Source organism: Amphiprion ocellaris, chromosome 9, assembly GCF_022539595.1.
Source record: "Amphiprion ocellaris isolate individual 3 ecotype Okinawa chromosome 9, ASM2253959v1, whole genome shotgun sequence".
Lineage (NCBI taxonomy): Eukaryota > Metazoa > Chordata > Actinopteri > Pomacentridae > Amphiprion > Amphiprion ocellaris.
This window is the reverse complement of record NC_072774.1, coordinates 10,556,172-10,572,695: the sequence shown is the minus strand read 5'-3', so window position 1 is coordinate 10,572,695 and position 16,524 is coordinate 10,556,172. Positions and strand designations below refer to the sequence as shown.

The window sequence follows — 16,524 nt, the reverse complement described above, 5'->3', positions numbered from 1 at the left end:
ATTTTAATGCACTCACTAACTAAGAAAACATGTATTCTTTATTATTCCATTGACATTAATTAAATACATTACTGGGCCCATTATTATTACATGACAATGAGCGACCGGAAAGCTCCTGAAATCACATTTAGGCAGAGAAGCTATTAGCATTTTAAAAATGCCAGAAAACAAACGAGCTCCTATGTATTTTAATGAGACCTAACACTGAGAGATGAGACAAACACAGAGATGTCACAATCCAGTCTGTCAAAAAAGTGAAACTTACATGAACTTTTGACAGTGTGCGGGTTGATCGCCTGCTAATGGACTTAATCAGTCAATAAAATCTGTCCAGACAGCTTTAAAAGGTTTCAAGACCCACCCATAACAAAGGAGCTGAGGTGGTTTCGACCTGTCAGTGGATTTAATGATGCTTTATGTGCATCATTGTGCTTCTGAAAAAGTACTTGAAGTTCTGCAGAATGAAACTCAAAACAGTCAGTTCATTAGTGAGGTAACATCAAATCTGTACAAAGGACTAAACTCAATTATATTTTTTCCTTTATTTCTATTTCTATTAGATTTCTGTTGATATATTTACTTTTGGATTTGCTCTTACTGCTGCTGTTGAGTGGGGTGAAACTGACTGTGGAGACATGAACTCTGACCAGAGGAGGGACTACCTGGTCATTATTATACAAGGTCTAAGTCACCTAAAATAGCAGGAGAAACTGAACTCCAGAGTGCCCTTAGACATAAAACAGTGGTACCTTATTAGGATACAAAAATACCATTTAAGTTACAGAGAAGATGTAATCAGATAACCAACACATTTCGTAAAAAGAGCGATTATTAGCAGAATTAGAGTTGCAAAATGAATTTTAAATACGCTAACGAATGATAAACTACTATGCCAGGTTTACCAACTCTAAAGGTTTTCTTGCATTAGACACCCACTTTTTAGTCTGTCCGACCAAATAAACACCAACACTGGTCCTTAAATATCACAGAGAGCACAAATGACATAATTAATGTGCTTCTAGTTAATGGATGTTTGTACACAAAACTCCTACATTGTTAATTTTGCCTCATTTCATTTGTTCTGTAATTCCTATTACAGACATAAACATCAATAAGACTAACTTTAACTGCAATAAAAACAGACAGTGTAACAGGTCAGCGAGAACTTAAATTAAACTTTAAGAGGAGCTCAAGTTTCATTTGTTGCTTCCAACTGTTTGTAGCAGTCTTTCCTCTAAGTTTATTAAATGTCATCACAGTCAGCTACACATGAGCAGACAGTTTATTAATCATTATTTTTTGGGGGTATTATTGTAGTTTGGCACTTCCTGGGTGAACATTGTCTCCTCAAAATACAGTAAGCATCTCTTCTCCTGGCTTATTTAAAGGGTCAGGTCACCCAAATAGCCATTAAATCAAATAACTTTACCGACTGTGTCACCAAGATACTCCCTGGATTAGTTGGGTTTTCCAATGTATACTATTGTAGAGTCTTAACTTTCATTTTTAAGTTAGTCAGGTTCATGAACATTACATGAACTGTTGCGAGGTCTTAACCTTAATATTTAAATTACTCAGGTAAATTCACATATTAAATAATACTGTTGGGTCCTATCTTATTATCTATACCTCTTAGGTAAATTGGCAATGGCAATCTTGTGTTTACTGGAACGCAGATTGGCTCGACAGTTGTTATTTTTAATGTGCTATATAAATAAAAGTGACTTGACTTGACTTATTAGAAATAAATTAACATAAGCAAAATATAACCTCCAACATATAAATGACATCCCCACACCAATTTCTCAGAAACTCTCTCCAACTGGAAGCTGAAAGTTTGCAACTCAAAAGCCACACTGCAAAATAAACTTTGAGGCTCCATATGCTGAAAATCTCCTGTTATTGTGTTTTGTGGTTGTTATACACTTGGAAGTGTAAAATTAAAAATGCTTTGGTATGAAGCCATTAAATTCTGTCATTCTAAATGTTCTGCCGTTGACAGCAAGAGTGAACACGAGAGCCTTCATGCACTCCTAGCACCTGAAGAATGGAAGGCTCAGCTGTTTACATTTATTTTTGATGGCACTGTCATCACAGCAATAGTAATAGGTGTTAACACATTCACACACAGCTTTAATTATACAACCACAAGTCAGAGCTATGTGCAAATTTTACGCCTGAGGGACATTCAGAGATGGTGGAAACTTTACGAGCGATTTGAAACCAGTAAACAAGGATAAGGTGCTTTGCTGTGTTTTCACGCCACCTGCGTGTGCTTCAGTGCAGCCTAAGCTCAGCCAGTGTTTACATCTGTTTGCTTCTCTGGGCTCACATAAACTGCATTTTAATACGGCCAAATTCCCAATAAAGCTGTTCTCATTTACATATTCCTCTGTTTCTCAGACAGCAGAGCAGAAAACAGGTAGGAACCAGTGACTACATGTTAAACGGCAATCACTTCAGAGCCATTTCTGAAACTGTGTCTCTGAACCGCTAAAGTAAAAGCTTTATTACAGCTGTCTGACAAACCTCACCGCAAACGAGTTAAAAACAACGGCTGTACCATCAATTTGGCAATATTTTCAGGTAAAATGATCACACAAGGAGAAAGAAATGATGGAAAGTTCAGGTCTCACACTCATGTAAGTCCACGTCAGCAGGCATGTGCTCAACTATGTCAATCACAGATGCATAGAGAGTCTTCTTCCTGAATTAGTTGTAGAAGGCAGCAGCTCAGACACATTTAAAGCTACAGAGACTGAAACAGTTCCTTTAGAAAAGAACTAAAACCAGGAATTGCACAATCATGATAAAATTAACCATCTGTGAAGTATTTTGAGCTAAAAAAAAATCGAAAGAGATTGATTTGAGATTTTCATCTATTTGCTAGAAAGATGCACAATATGGGGGGATTAGTAAACATGATATTATCTATATTCATTTTCTACTGTCTAAATTTAAAATTTTAGTATTCAATGCAATCTAGTTACATTAGCACTGTGATACTTGGATTAGGATACACGTAATTAGTAATTGTATTTGAATACATTATTAAAGTTACTCCCCTCACCTTGGTGTCCTTTCTGACCTTAATTGATCTAAATTTCATTACCAATAAATCTGATCATCCCACACAGGTAGGTCACTTCTATTTAATGCCAGTATTTGCATATTGTCCATCATAATTTGCATTAATTGTTCCTATAGCTGCACTCATCATCTCCACCTGACCTTTTTATGATTAAATGGACAACGGCCACCATTTATCCTCTCATGTCCTTCTGTCCTTTTACACTTTCTCCTTTCACTTCTCTGAGTTATTACGATGTGCTGACTATCAGGAAACTTTGTATTACAAACAAAACCAACAGATTAAGCAGTAAATGACCCATACGTTGGCTAACCACTTGCTTTATATACAAAACTGCTGGTGTGAATGGGTCAATATGTGCATTGTGTCTCTGTCCAAATCAAACCAAAACTCTCAGACCAAATCATCACTACCTCTTTTGGGTTTTGTTTTTTTTCTGAGCTGTCAGTGATGACAAATGATAGAGTGCTTGGCCTGCAAAGTGTTGTGATGTCAGATATCTGCCAGTGCTACATCTGTTTCTACACTGTCCTCTGATCGTGATGGGCGAGACTGGAATCATAGCAGCCGGCCAGGCATGAAGTGACACACAGGACAGAGCAGGGAAGAGGGGCAATGAGGGAGAGGAGGGGCTCTGTGGATGATGGATGGTGGAGGTGGAGAAGAGGAAGAAGAAGAAAGAAGAGAAGAATAGTGTTGGGAGGATGAGAGCGAGTGAAAATGGAAAACAAAACAGAAACATGTCAGGGCAGTTCAAGTTCAGAAGCCCATCATCAATCAGCGATCCATCACTTCCTGAGTGTGGGAAGTAACCCATGTCAATTTGGATTTGTTCTCGCGTCTGGCAGGTTACCAGCTTTGTCGATCAAGACAGCAGACAACGCGAGGAAAAAAAAAGTCGAAATTATTTCTCCTGTTTCAGCATCTGAAGACCTTGGTGCAAAAAGAATAAAAACTTTCCTCCCTGTTGTTCTTTTGTGACTGCAGGTGAAATCTGTCAAGACTGTAAGATTTCTTCTGAATGAGAAATGCCCTTTTAGTCAGGCTTTTGATTGGTTTGATAAATTTCATCTCTCACTCTTCTTATACCTAGTTTTATTTACTGATTTCTCAATTTATTCACTTAGTTCTATATTTTAGTCTATGTAACGTAATGTTTATTACTTATTTTTTTGAATTCCTTATCATTTTTGCTTCTATTCCTAGCTCTATTTAACAATATATATTAAATTTTAACTTCATTTAATTTATTTATCCTATTTTTTATGTTATTTTATTTCATTTTATCCCATCTGGTTTTTCCTCTATGCATGTGGTACATAGGAAAGTGTTTCTTCAGTTCCTCAATTCCTGTGTTTTAGAGTTCTTTATTGATAACGTGATTGTGGCTGTACTTGACTTGGACCGTTTTATTGCTTTGTTTTTATTTCTGTTATCTGTAAATCAACTATATAAATTGAGTTGGATTAATTGACTAAATTGCTCTGATTTAACTGAATAGAGCAATTAAATCCTGTAGTCTTCAAAAAGTTACAGTAAGTTCAGCACGATTTGAAAAAAAGAAAAACGAGGATCATCAAATGCATTATTAAAAACACACAATGGGTTTTGAATGAGTTTTACTGGCTTCTACAGTGAGTGAAACTCATTCATGGTCCATTCATACATTCATTCCCAAAGTCATAAAAGACTCATAAACCCTGAAAATTGAGTGAGGGTCTCACATAACTGCATTACTGCGGCTGAAGCCGACTGGATGCTCAAGTAGAATCACACACTGCAAATCACACCCTAACTAATCTAATGGCTGAATATATTACAGAGAGCTGAGGATGAGAAGTAACTCTACTTTACATGCTGGGAGTCCGTCGCCTCGACGCGTAGAAATCTTCACTTTTGCTCACAAGCAGATTCACATTTCCTCAGTCTGTGTACTGTATGCTCCAGCATTGTCACGGATTAGCACCATTACTCGCAAATGAGCATGAAAAGCAATCACAAAACACACATACATATATATTGTGTATATACAGGGATCCAGCTGAATCTACATTAAATCAATCATTCACTAAGCCAGCCAGAGGATCACTAATACCTTGATGAATAAATGCAGAGTGAAAAGCCAAATCCCAGAACACCAGCTTCAATACCCCAAATCCACAACATGCTCTTCCTTCCCTCTTGTATCAGAGGTTGGTGGGAAAAAAACAGCCTGTAAAATCTTCACACTGAACCTCAAAACCCACCGCTGGGATTGAAAGGCGTGTTTCTCCAAATTTACACAATCTATAGCAATAAATGGTAAAAACAGTAACGACTGTCACATTTCCTTTTTTCCTGACAGTGTGTCAACATATAATGTGTGATGTACAGTTCTGTTTAAAACTGCAATATTTCCTCAGAATCACTTCATTCAACATAAAAAATCACCCAAAACAAACTATTTGCACCAGATCCTGTAAAAAACTAAAACTTCAGCACTCCTCAATGCAACAGAGAAGCCATGACTGACTCAGCCGCAACCAACACCACGGGATAAATACTCAGGGACTGTTCGGCTGAACTGCAGGCTGTTTATAGACAGGACACAAGCATAGAAAGAAATTACAGAGACTGAGAGCAAAATTAAACATGCTGCACCAGTAAATTTAATTCAGCATGGCTCGAAAAGTGTACAAAAAGTGATATACTCAGCATGGGGAAGACACCTGAGGTTGTGTAAATGTGAATAGTTAAATATCTGTAGCATGTAAAGCCCCTATTTGCCCCCAGTATTGGAAACACCTGTAGGAAAATGTTGGACATGTTGATTCCAGTATTTTTTAAATTTTGCAAAGCAAATAATAATGACAAAAATCTACGTTCATGCTGAGCACTAAGCAGGTTCGAACTAAATTAATCAGAATGACTGAAGATGAATAAATAGTCCAGATCTACTCTCCCCCAAAATAGAAACATTTGGAAATTGTACGTGTGTTTCTGAGTACATTTGATTGGTTAAGAGGTCATTAGAGAGAAGCTATAAAATAAGTCATATACAGTAAACATTAAAAAAGACATTAAAGCCACAGGGTTTCTGGTTGGCTGGCAGTTGTATTCACACAAATATATCTGCCAGAGGTTAAAGGTTTAAGAGACAGAAAGCTACAGTCTTTTATTTGAGGACTTTGTAGGATTTAGACACAGTGAGAGGCCCTGATGGGGTGTATGAAGAGAATTTGTGGTCTTTTAGAATGAAAAAGAGAAGCCAGAGAAACCACGGGCCTGTTTCTGAGTGAACCAGAGGAGAAAGCTGTGATGTGAGGAGGTTTGGACTCAGTCACCAGTATTGTGAAAAAACTTTACGCATGTGGTCTGTTTGGATTCTTGTTCATGCACTACCACCAGGGAGGTATCTGATCAGGTCCCAAGTACATTCAGCAGCATGAAAACGACACCAAAAATATGAACATGGTCATAAAAGGCTATCTTCAGTGAGACGAGGAAGAAGGAGTCACAGAGCAGATGGTTTGACCCCTACAGAGTCCTGATCTCACCATCATGGAGTCAGGGTGGATTACATGGAGAGACAGAAGACACAGAGACAGACTGAATCCATTATAGAACTGTGTATGTCGGTGAACTCATGCACCAGAGAAACACTGAAAAGTCATTCTATTTACTTTTTTGTAAGAAGCTGCAATAATTGACACCGTTGAAGTACATTTACTATTCATGGCATTCTTTTGTTACAGAATTCCTCAGAATTTTTGATCCTGTCACATATTGTTTACTGTGGGCTCATTTTTCTCTGCAATATAAAGTCCCCTGTGGAAACAGCAGAACTATGACAAGAAATAAAGAGAACTTTAAGTCGTCTGTGCAGTATAACAAAGTCAAAATGCCAGAAATCATAAAAAAGAAAAAATTAAAGTGGATTTACTTGTTTATTTATTTTGCAAAACCTGAAGGAAAAGTGCCCAGAGGTGTCACTAATACTGAAAAAAAATCTAGTTCTACATACTATACATATTTCACTTCGTACATATTTACAACCTCAACAAACTTTGCAGTTTTCACACTCCTCTGCACACTACTCATTCACTTTGCTGAAACCTGACCCACTGTATAACATTTTGGAATCATGCGTCATTTATTTTATTACCCAAGTAGCTTTTTTTTGCTCTCAGACTCTCATATTTGTTTCCATATCTGTTTTCTATCTGCTCTGTGTAAACACAGCCTGCAGTTCAGCTGAGCAGTGCCTGAGTATTTGTCATGTGACTGTTGGTTGCAGTCATGTCTTCTCCGTTAAGCCAAAAAGTGCAGGATTTTTAGTTTCTGACTAAATGTGGTGCAAAGAGTGAAAGCAAAAGTAAAGTGATTTTGATTAAATATCCCAGTTTTAGGCTTCTGATGGAACCTTGCATCACAAATCATTATTCTAAGGACTGTAAAACAGTTGAAAATCCAATGATTCTTTGTTTTTACAGCTTCACGCGCTTATAAATGGAGTAATTTAGGCTGTTTTCAAAGACTAACATGCCTTCCAAACTCACTGACTGGTTTGGGGTTTCAAAGGGTTAATACTTAAGTCTTTTGCACAGTGCTGCAACTGTTTGTGTTAAAACAGAGCTGCTGCATTATGTTTTAGTGCTATATTAGGCATGCAGAATCACGGAGGAGGAACGTGTCCAACTTCAACCATAAAACAGGCCTCATTAAACAAAACTCATTAACGCTCCTCACTCTCATCTGAAGCATCCGTGTACAAACACAAAGTTAAATAGAAATATTATACATATTCTATTGTTTTGTTGAAGAAATTGTGCAATAAAGAATCTAAAACTTAAACCTAAAATCTGTGATGTAGGGTTTGTGTGGTGGAAATAACGGCATCCTGAATTGCAGACAGTGTGTCTGAGCTACTGAAGAAGATTAATTCTATGCTGAGGGTAGTGAATGTGCATGTACGAGTGTGCATGTGTGGGTGAGAGACGAAGAGATGGGGGAGAGGGAGACAGAGAAACTGTGAGTCTATGAGCGTTAGCCTAACCTTGTGAGAGCTGGCTGCCTCCTACCTCTCTTTGTGTGGGGAAGATGAAATTTCATGGTTTATTTTCTGCCACATGCACACATATACACACTGCCCTGTCAGCTAAAACACCTCCTGTTTCCTCCTGTTAAACCAGAAGACAGCAAAGTAGATGTAGAAGTGGCACAGACAGAAACAATGGACAGAAGGAAGGACACAAGGACGTGTTCGGGAAGCAGGTGGGGTTGAAGAATATGAGAAATTACAAGACGATGCAAGCAGAGGAGGTTGAAAACATGAGAAAACAAAAGATGGAAACTGTGCTGAGAAGGATAAAATTAACACGCTGGATAGGAAGGAAGAAGAGAAAAGAGTGAGCAACAAAGTGAGAGTGGAGAGGACAGCTGGCAAGAGAGCTGAGGAGAGGAGGAAGAGGATGGGATGAGAATGGATGAGGATGGCAGAGGAAGATAGGTATAGCTCAAGGACACAAGTACTGTGAGTGGACACAGCCATGACCCAGATTATAGGAGTGAAAATGCCTTTAACAACCAGAATTACCTGCAAAGTCACATGACACATTAAATTAAAGGCATTCGCTAGGTGTTACAACCACAGTCGGATACTTGTTAATAAGTTTTCACAACCCAAAGCGCTTGTTGTTTGTCGTCTATGTAGATTCTCAGTCATCCAGGTCAAAGTAATGGTAAAAGTTTCAGGAAAGGACAGCTGGATTTCTATTTTTGTTTGCTGTTTAAGTTTTACCTTTCAGCCAAAGGGCATCTTTATCTGACTAAGTGGGATTCCTAAGTATATACTGTCACCCAAAATTACTTAATTCATGACTCATTACAACCCTTGAGTTGATAATGGTGGTGAAACTGCCTCTCTAAGTAGAGGAAGGATTCTACGACACCACTTAACAGGTACGTATAATGCAGTCTTGAGACCCCTCACCAGACAGTTTACTGGTGAAACAAAACAAAACAGCAAAAACAAACAAACAACAAGAAGTCCCGTTGACTTCTACTGAAACCTCTGTGGGGTACTTCTCCTGTATGCTGACCCTCAATTAAATTCTTTATTTTCTGCAGTTGTGCAACAAGTGTCATAAAGTAGATGAGAAGAGGCAATTTCCTAAAAAAAATAAGATGTGTTTCTATACAATTGTCAAACAAATTTGAAGCAAACTTTTGAAACGTCGCACAAAAGAAACAAAAAAAGAAAAAAGCTAGTTTGGCCTTGTTTCTGTTAACTGCTTTGGAGTGAATAAACTTCTACATTAGGCTACATTATGCAACAACAGAGTAAGAGAATCATAGTCGCAAACAAAAACCAGCCCTATGCTCCAAATCTCACACATTGGCATTCTATTTTTAGTACGTACTACAGCTGCCTTTACGAACTACACACTGTATGCATACACATTTACACACAGCTCCGACCATTTTGCTCATACAAAATATCCATCGCAGTCTGCAGAGTGAAATCATCTGTCTGTGAACTCTGCAACTCAAGCATGTTACTTTAGTGAGACACTGTGATGTACCATCCACTGCACAAAGGATTGTTGGTCAGAATGACCAGAAAAAGATGCTGGTTTGCTTATACTACAAAACCAAAAGGATGTAAAAGGACATCTTGTTGTTACTGGCATACTGAATTGATATACTCTTTACTGGGAGATAGTAAATTGTCTTACTGAACACTGTGGTACTATGGATATTGGAATGTACCCCAGCTACTTGCCAACTGCTTAAAAAAAAAAAAAAAAAAAAAAACCTCAAAGAGGAAATAAGTAAAACTTGGATAGGAATCTTCAGGAATTGTTTTCAATCAGGAAAGTTGTAATTATCCTTTCATATGATCTGCTATTGTACATGTTTGATGATGTCCAGAGGCAAAGACAACAAAAGAAGTAAAAAACAGCTGATGAGTCATTTTTAGTTAAATGTTAAACTGTCAGAACTTATTTGGAAAAGGTCCTTCCATCTCCCACTATGTGCATTGACTCTTTTTCAAAATCTACTAACCTCAAACGAGGATAAAAACTTTTTCGATGAAATTGTTGCAAATTTTGCAAATTTCCATCAATTTCTTCAAATGCAACACTTCAAAATGTGCACAAATATATTTGAAACATCAGTGAAGAGACACAAATTTTACAACATACACAACAGTTTACCATTGGATGAGGTTAAAAGTTCATTTTTGACCTTAAAAACAGCTGTTTTCTCACCACAGACTCCATTAGTAGCTATTCTGGAGCTTTTGAGGGTATCACACAATCCTCCTCAAGAAATGGAGTTTGCAGTGTTATCATGAAATTACAGATGTTCCCATTTTGGTCAAGTGTATGAAAGCTCCAGTTCAGCTTCTAATGGACTTGTGGTGAACCTCATTTGTCAACTGCTCAACTTTTCATACATCAAGGTGATCACTCCTTCAACATCTGCATTTTCCAGTGATAAATGTGCAAACACTTTCTTCTGATAGGATCAAAAGTTGTGAAACAGCTGGTAACAGATGCTGTGGTGAGACTTTTTTGACAGCAAGCCGAGGTAGATTTAAACCAAGGCATGAAAGTGACATCTGAATTTACCTCCGCTGTTGAACTTCATGAGCTATTACTGCAATAATCCCATAAATGTGCTTTTCTAACCTGTCTTGGTGTTTCCTCCCTTGTATCTGATCCTCTGAATGGCTTCCAGCAGCGCCTCCTTGTTGCCATGGGAACTCAGCTGGAATTCTGTCCGAGCGTCGTCGCTGAACTGAGCAATGGCCACCTGGAGAGCAACGGAGACACTGAAATAAGTTCTAAGCACATGTCAGATAAAATTACACAAAGCTAAAGCCACATTTTCCTGAGCCATTATGGTTTAAAGTTTCTCCAAAGGGATCACTTTGCACAAGAATCACACTCTGTCACGCTCATGTCAGTCACAAAGCCACTGCAGAGGCTTTTCTACATTTGTGTGCACAGCTTTGTTTCCTCCCAAACTCCACAGCAAGAAGCCAAAATTACTCCAAACAGCTTATGTGGCATTATTTGAGTGTTACGAGGCCAAATGACCGCACTCAGGGTCCAACAGTCTAATATCCACCACATTATCACGTACAGTTTCAGTATTTATTCAAAACAGCAACAACAGCATCAAACAGACGCTGCTTTTGTTCACTGAAGGAAATGCTGCGAGTATACAAATTGGATGTGATTAAACAAAGTGAACGCTGTACAGATGGGTGAAACTATGCTGCACACACAAGAGAGGTCTCAAAGGCATGTTGTTGTTGTTTTGGTTTTTTCTTTAATCTGCTAAAATGACACCATTCATCAGAGCAAGAAAGTCAGATTTTCAACTTTCTGACAGCGCCTGAACTATTCATCTGTGATTCTATCAGGACAATCACCCAAATCTAAGCTTCGAGTTTGGATATTTCATTATCTCATTTAAAAATAAATCCTTTGCTCAAACCTGATTCTGTAAAAAACAAATAATTCTGCACCCCTCAGAACAACTGTGATGGTATAAGTGACTCAGCTGTGACCAACAGCCACTTCACAAAAATTCAGGGACTATTTTCTTTTTTTTTTTTTTTTTTTGCTGAAATGGGCTAAAGTGTAGGCTGTGTTTACCCAGAGCAGATAAGAGACAAGTAGAGGATCGCATTTAGAAAAGCTAAGTAGTACAGTATACAGCATGTGTAATAAACACTTTTTTCAGTGTTGGTAACATCTGATGGCATTTGGAAAAATCTACATGATGATTCCAGCTATTTTTTAATTTTTGTTAAAAAAAAAAAATAAATAAATAAATAAATAAATTAAAAAAAAAAAAAAAAAAAAACTTTTGTTTGAGAAAAAAAATTGCAGGATTTTCAACTTTCTGTGAGTCCTTAAACATATCATGGATGATGTGCAGTTTCACTGGGAAAATTAACCAAATCTAAGCATAAATCCACCTTTTTTTAATTAAAATTTGACGTGTCATTTGAAAATATGCCTAAATTTTTACTTTCTCAGCACAACCAAATAGCAATGGTCAACTCAGATGTTATCCATAATAAGCAGGCTCAAAACTGGTTTACAGAGGAGCAAGTTGTCAGCAAATTGTTGGAAGATATATTTGGCATGGTAAAACATCTATCTAAAGTCGTTGTGCAGAGAAGTATGAAAAACATTGTGTTTGCTGCAGCTGTTAACATGTAAAAAGTTAATTATCTCCTAAACATATAATCACCCTCTTACCCCAGTAATGGTAACTGTGGATACTTAGAACAATGTTATACAAAGTAATTCCATGTTTTTTTCAATAGTTGTAAAATAAATAATTAAAGAAATTCAACATTTTTCATCATGACTGTGTTGTATGACACATAAGGCATTTCTGAGTTCTCTCTGTTTTTAGTTCTGGTTGTTCTGTTTTCATAGAGGTGCAGGACTTTAAATTATAGTGAAAAATTAGTCTACAGAGAGGAAAACTGTGACGGGAGCAAAAAATGTCCAGACTCTGCTTGGGGTCTACTGGGTTAATAGGTGAAAGCATTAATAGGTCACAGGTTTCACCTTTTTTCACCTGGACATTGCAGGTGGTCTTAACACTCTTCACACCAAGCAGGCAATGTAAAAGTTCACAGTCTCAAACGGGAAAACTGCAGCCTTATTTTACACAAGCTTTGGCGAAAATCCAGTGAAAAAAATAATATATCCCAACTCCCAAATCAGAGCTATAATCAATCTAATTGCATTGCTGTAAGAGGGGTGAACAACTATCATTAGCTGCAGACTGCTAATGGTGCTGTTGTTGGCTCAGGTCGGCCTACATTTACCAGCCAACTTTGTCTTTACTGTTCCGCCAACTCTCTCACATTACAGCCAGGGTGTGCTGCTGCTAGTAGCGTCCTGCCAGAGGGTGATGGGGCACAGAGAGGGTAGCAAACTGCTAAACAGCACACATTACACAAATGAAACAAAAGGATTTAGCAAGTAACCTCCACAGCGTGACAAATGAAGCAGCTGAAGTCTGCTGACATAGTGGGAGCCATGCAGGAAAGAAGCACAAACAAATTAGTTCACAATAACAACAGGGAACAACTGCCCTCAAGTTAGAGTCTGGCATTACTATTGATGAACCTGATAAATGAGAAACAGCAGTGGAGATGGTAATATTCACTGTGGTGATTTAAAGTGTAGCTCACAATGGAATCAGGCTGATGGTGTATTAGTCAGTGCTGGAACCACTTGCTGTTTATTTCAACTTCTAATGCATCTAGACTTAACTTATTAAAAGCGCCATTCCAGCCAGAGAAGTAATGTTTTCTGGCACAAAACGCGGTGGCAGCAAATGAGCAGAGTTAATCGACTATTGCTCAGCAGCAAAAAAGTTCTTTCAGAAAGAAGAAATTGACTCTCGAGAGGGTTCAAAGTTTCTTCTCACTTTCCTGAACTTTTCTGTAGATACAAACACTGTGGACATGCTGATTTCTTAGGAGGCTGCCAAAGAAAGCTGGGTGTTACCTCTGCTCCACAGGATCCTTCCAATATTAATTAATGCCAACATCAGCACCTTCCCCAAACAATAAATGAGCCAGAAGTGTATAGGGGCCAAAAGGACAAGGTCAAAGATCATGATCCAAGATTTATCATATGGGTAAATGTCTGTTTTATCCAAAATTCTCTTTCTGTCTGAAATGGAAGAACTACACTAAAACAAATAAAAGGAAAAAAGAAATTGCTTTTAGCCTCCGTATTCTGTTATCTCCTGATTGGAAGCAGAGTTTCAGTAGATTTCAGGAGTGAAAAAACTTTTTTTTCTCTTTAGGTAGGGTAAAATGGTTGTAGGGAATGGAAGGTGAGTAACAAAGGATGTATAGTATTGGTGGGGTAGCAGGTTATTGGATATATGTGAATTTGATGGTATGCATGCCGAACACCAAGACTGTAAAGCATCCATAATCCCACAGAATCTGCAATCTTTTCCTTCTGCAGGGATTAACACCCCCATACACGACATCCTCTCCTTTGTTGACGAGTTTCTTACCCACAGATCACACTAAGATATGTAATTTTGTTATTTCATCATTATTATGGTTTTCAGTGTGGCTACTTTTGGCAAGATCCCCCACATCTGCTTTACATTATCTTTCCCATGAGTATGCATTTTTCAGCAGGAACAAAAAAAGAAGCTAAAACAAAGGGAATAAATTACAAAGGGAGCGAACAAAAATTAAAAGCCTCAGGCACATTTGTATTTCTGCTGGTTAAATTATGGAACTGTGTGAACTGGCAATACGGTAATTTTCACTAGATACAGACGTTTAGACTAGACGCAAGAACCACGAGCAGTCATAAATGTAAATAGCAGCTCTCCAGAGAGACTCACTGAAACATTATTCAGAGTGAAGTGGTCAAGACTGCACCACTTCTTAGCCCAGTAATGTATACCTCTGTAATCAGGAATTCAGGAAAAGAAAGGTAAGAATGAGTAAACCTTGAGGTAGGCTCAGTCTGTGGTAAGGAGACATATAGTTAAGTCCAAAATCATTCATATCCATGTGAAATTTAGATATACAGTGAAGTTTTATAGGTCTCTTATGACTGGGAATGACATAAACAAAGTTAAAAAAAAAAGAGAGCGTAAGATAATGTGTTAGAGATGTTAATGACCTATTTTAATCATTACTATGTATATTTTTACATTTTTACTAAAAATGCCACATCCAAAATAATTCATACCCCTTGAAATTGTCACAAATTTGAAAAACGGTGTAGCATCTATGTCCTTCCAAAAGGTTCTAATAATTTCTACCGTGTTCTAGAGCATTCTAATACACTATGAACAGCTGATGCTGTAGTTCTCTAGTCAGTTACGGGTCACTTTCAAGTCATGACTAAAACCAAAGAGTGTAGAGAGCTGATGTTAGAGTTCATCACAGAGAGAGCAGGAGAAAAGCTATAAAGTCATATCCAGGGTTTTTCAAGTGCCAGTGGCCACACTGCAAAGTGTAATCAAAAATGCACATGGAGCGCCACATTGAAAAACCTCAGAGTGCACTAGAAATCCAAAAGTGATGCCTGCACTGGCAAAGACGGTAGTCCACAAGGCCAAGAAGAATCCAAGGATCAGCACCAAAAACATCCTGCTGAATCTGAGAGATTCCAGTACCAACATCACAAGACAGACACTGAACAAGACTGGTCTCCATTGACCCTGATTTCTCTGGAGGTATTTAGACACAAGGACATGGTGTTTGTTTGGTGAAAGACAGAAGAGCCATTCAACTCCAAGAATGCCATCTCCACTGTAAAGCATGGTGGTAGGAATGTGATGTCTGGGGGTATTTTTCAACCAGTGGACCAGGCAGGATGTTCAACAGCATCAGGAGAAAATAGAAGCACATTAAGATTCTGTAGGAAAACATCAGGTAGTCTACTGAAAAACCTGCTGTTGGGCAGCATTGCAGCTTCCAACAAGACAATTATCTGAACTATACTTCCACAGTGGTGGATAAATGGGGAACAGAAAACAATATGAACATTTTGGAGTCCAGACCTGAATCCATCCAGAATCTGAGGAGGAACTGAAGACCAGCGTGATTGAGAGAAAGCCTTCAAGCTCAAAGATCTGGATGTAATCACAGACTACCAGTCATTATAGGAACAGCACTATTGTCTTAAAGACAATATCTTTTGCCATTTGTTTGTCATTTCCAGGCAGAGGAAATCGATTTCTCAAATTAAAAATTGCCTGTAAATAAACATTTTTGGCCTTGATGTGAAAAATTTCGGGGTTATCTGTAAGTATGTGATCACATAACTGACCTGCGTTCCATCTGGTCCGATCAGATCCAGCGATCCCATGGTGCTGTAGAGAAAACGTGTGATCTTCATGAAGTTGTCGTCGCCGATGGACCACGAGCCGTCGACCAGGAACACCAGATCAGCTTTGGCCTCTTTACATACTGGACAGACAGAGAAGGAAGACGTATAGGTTCACTCTGTGGCACATCATTTTGTCTTTGCCTTTAAAAAAAAAAAAAAAAGTAATTTCATACAGAATGAATGTCAGCGGAGGACAAAGCACAAGCAGAATGTTAACTGGCTGCTTAATATATTCAGAGTCTGAGCAAATATGCAAAGTATGAAGCACGGCAAATATACATCTGCTGCAAAAGGGTAAATATGCAAAGTCTGGGTCTTTGGAGTGATCTTTACACCATAGAGTTCATTAGATGAAAGGTGTAGCGTGCACAGTTTCAAACTCTTATTTTTCGGTACACAAAAATGCTCACTGTGTTTGTGTCTTGTTTTTCTTCATTTGTAAGCTGCTCATTCATATTCCTGGTCCTGCCGTGTTAGCTTGTGTTTTTTTCTGCTGCTTTTATTCTTCTCAGGTTTCTCAATGACTCCCTGCAGCCT

The 16,524-nt window shown here is 38.1% G+C and overlaps 1 protein-coding gene across 2 annotated transcripts in view; it reads right to left on the bottom strand.

The window, feature by feature from the left end:
• LOC111565709 (collagen alpha-1(XIV) chain-like) overlaps positions 1 to 16,524 on the bottom strand; it is a 196,114-nt gene that overhangs the window by 73,406 nt on the left and 106,184 nt on the right. For both annotated transcript variants that reach the window (XM_055013738.1, XM_055013739.1), the window contains exons 26-27: positions 15,928 to 16,067; positions 10,768 to 10,891 (exon numbers count right to left, since the gene is read on the bottom strand). In XM_055013738.1, coding sequence (XP_054869713.1) covers positions 10,768 to 10,891; positions 15,928 to 16,067 — 264 coding nt within the window. The remainder of the gene's footprint in view (positions 1 to 10,767; positions 10,892 to 15,927; positions 16,068 to 16,524) is intronic.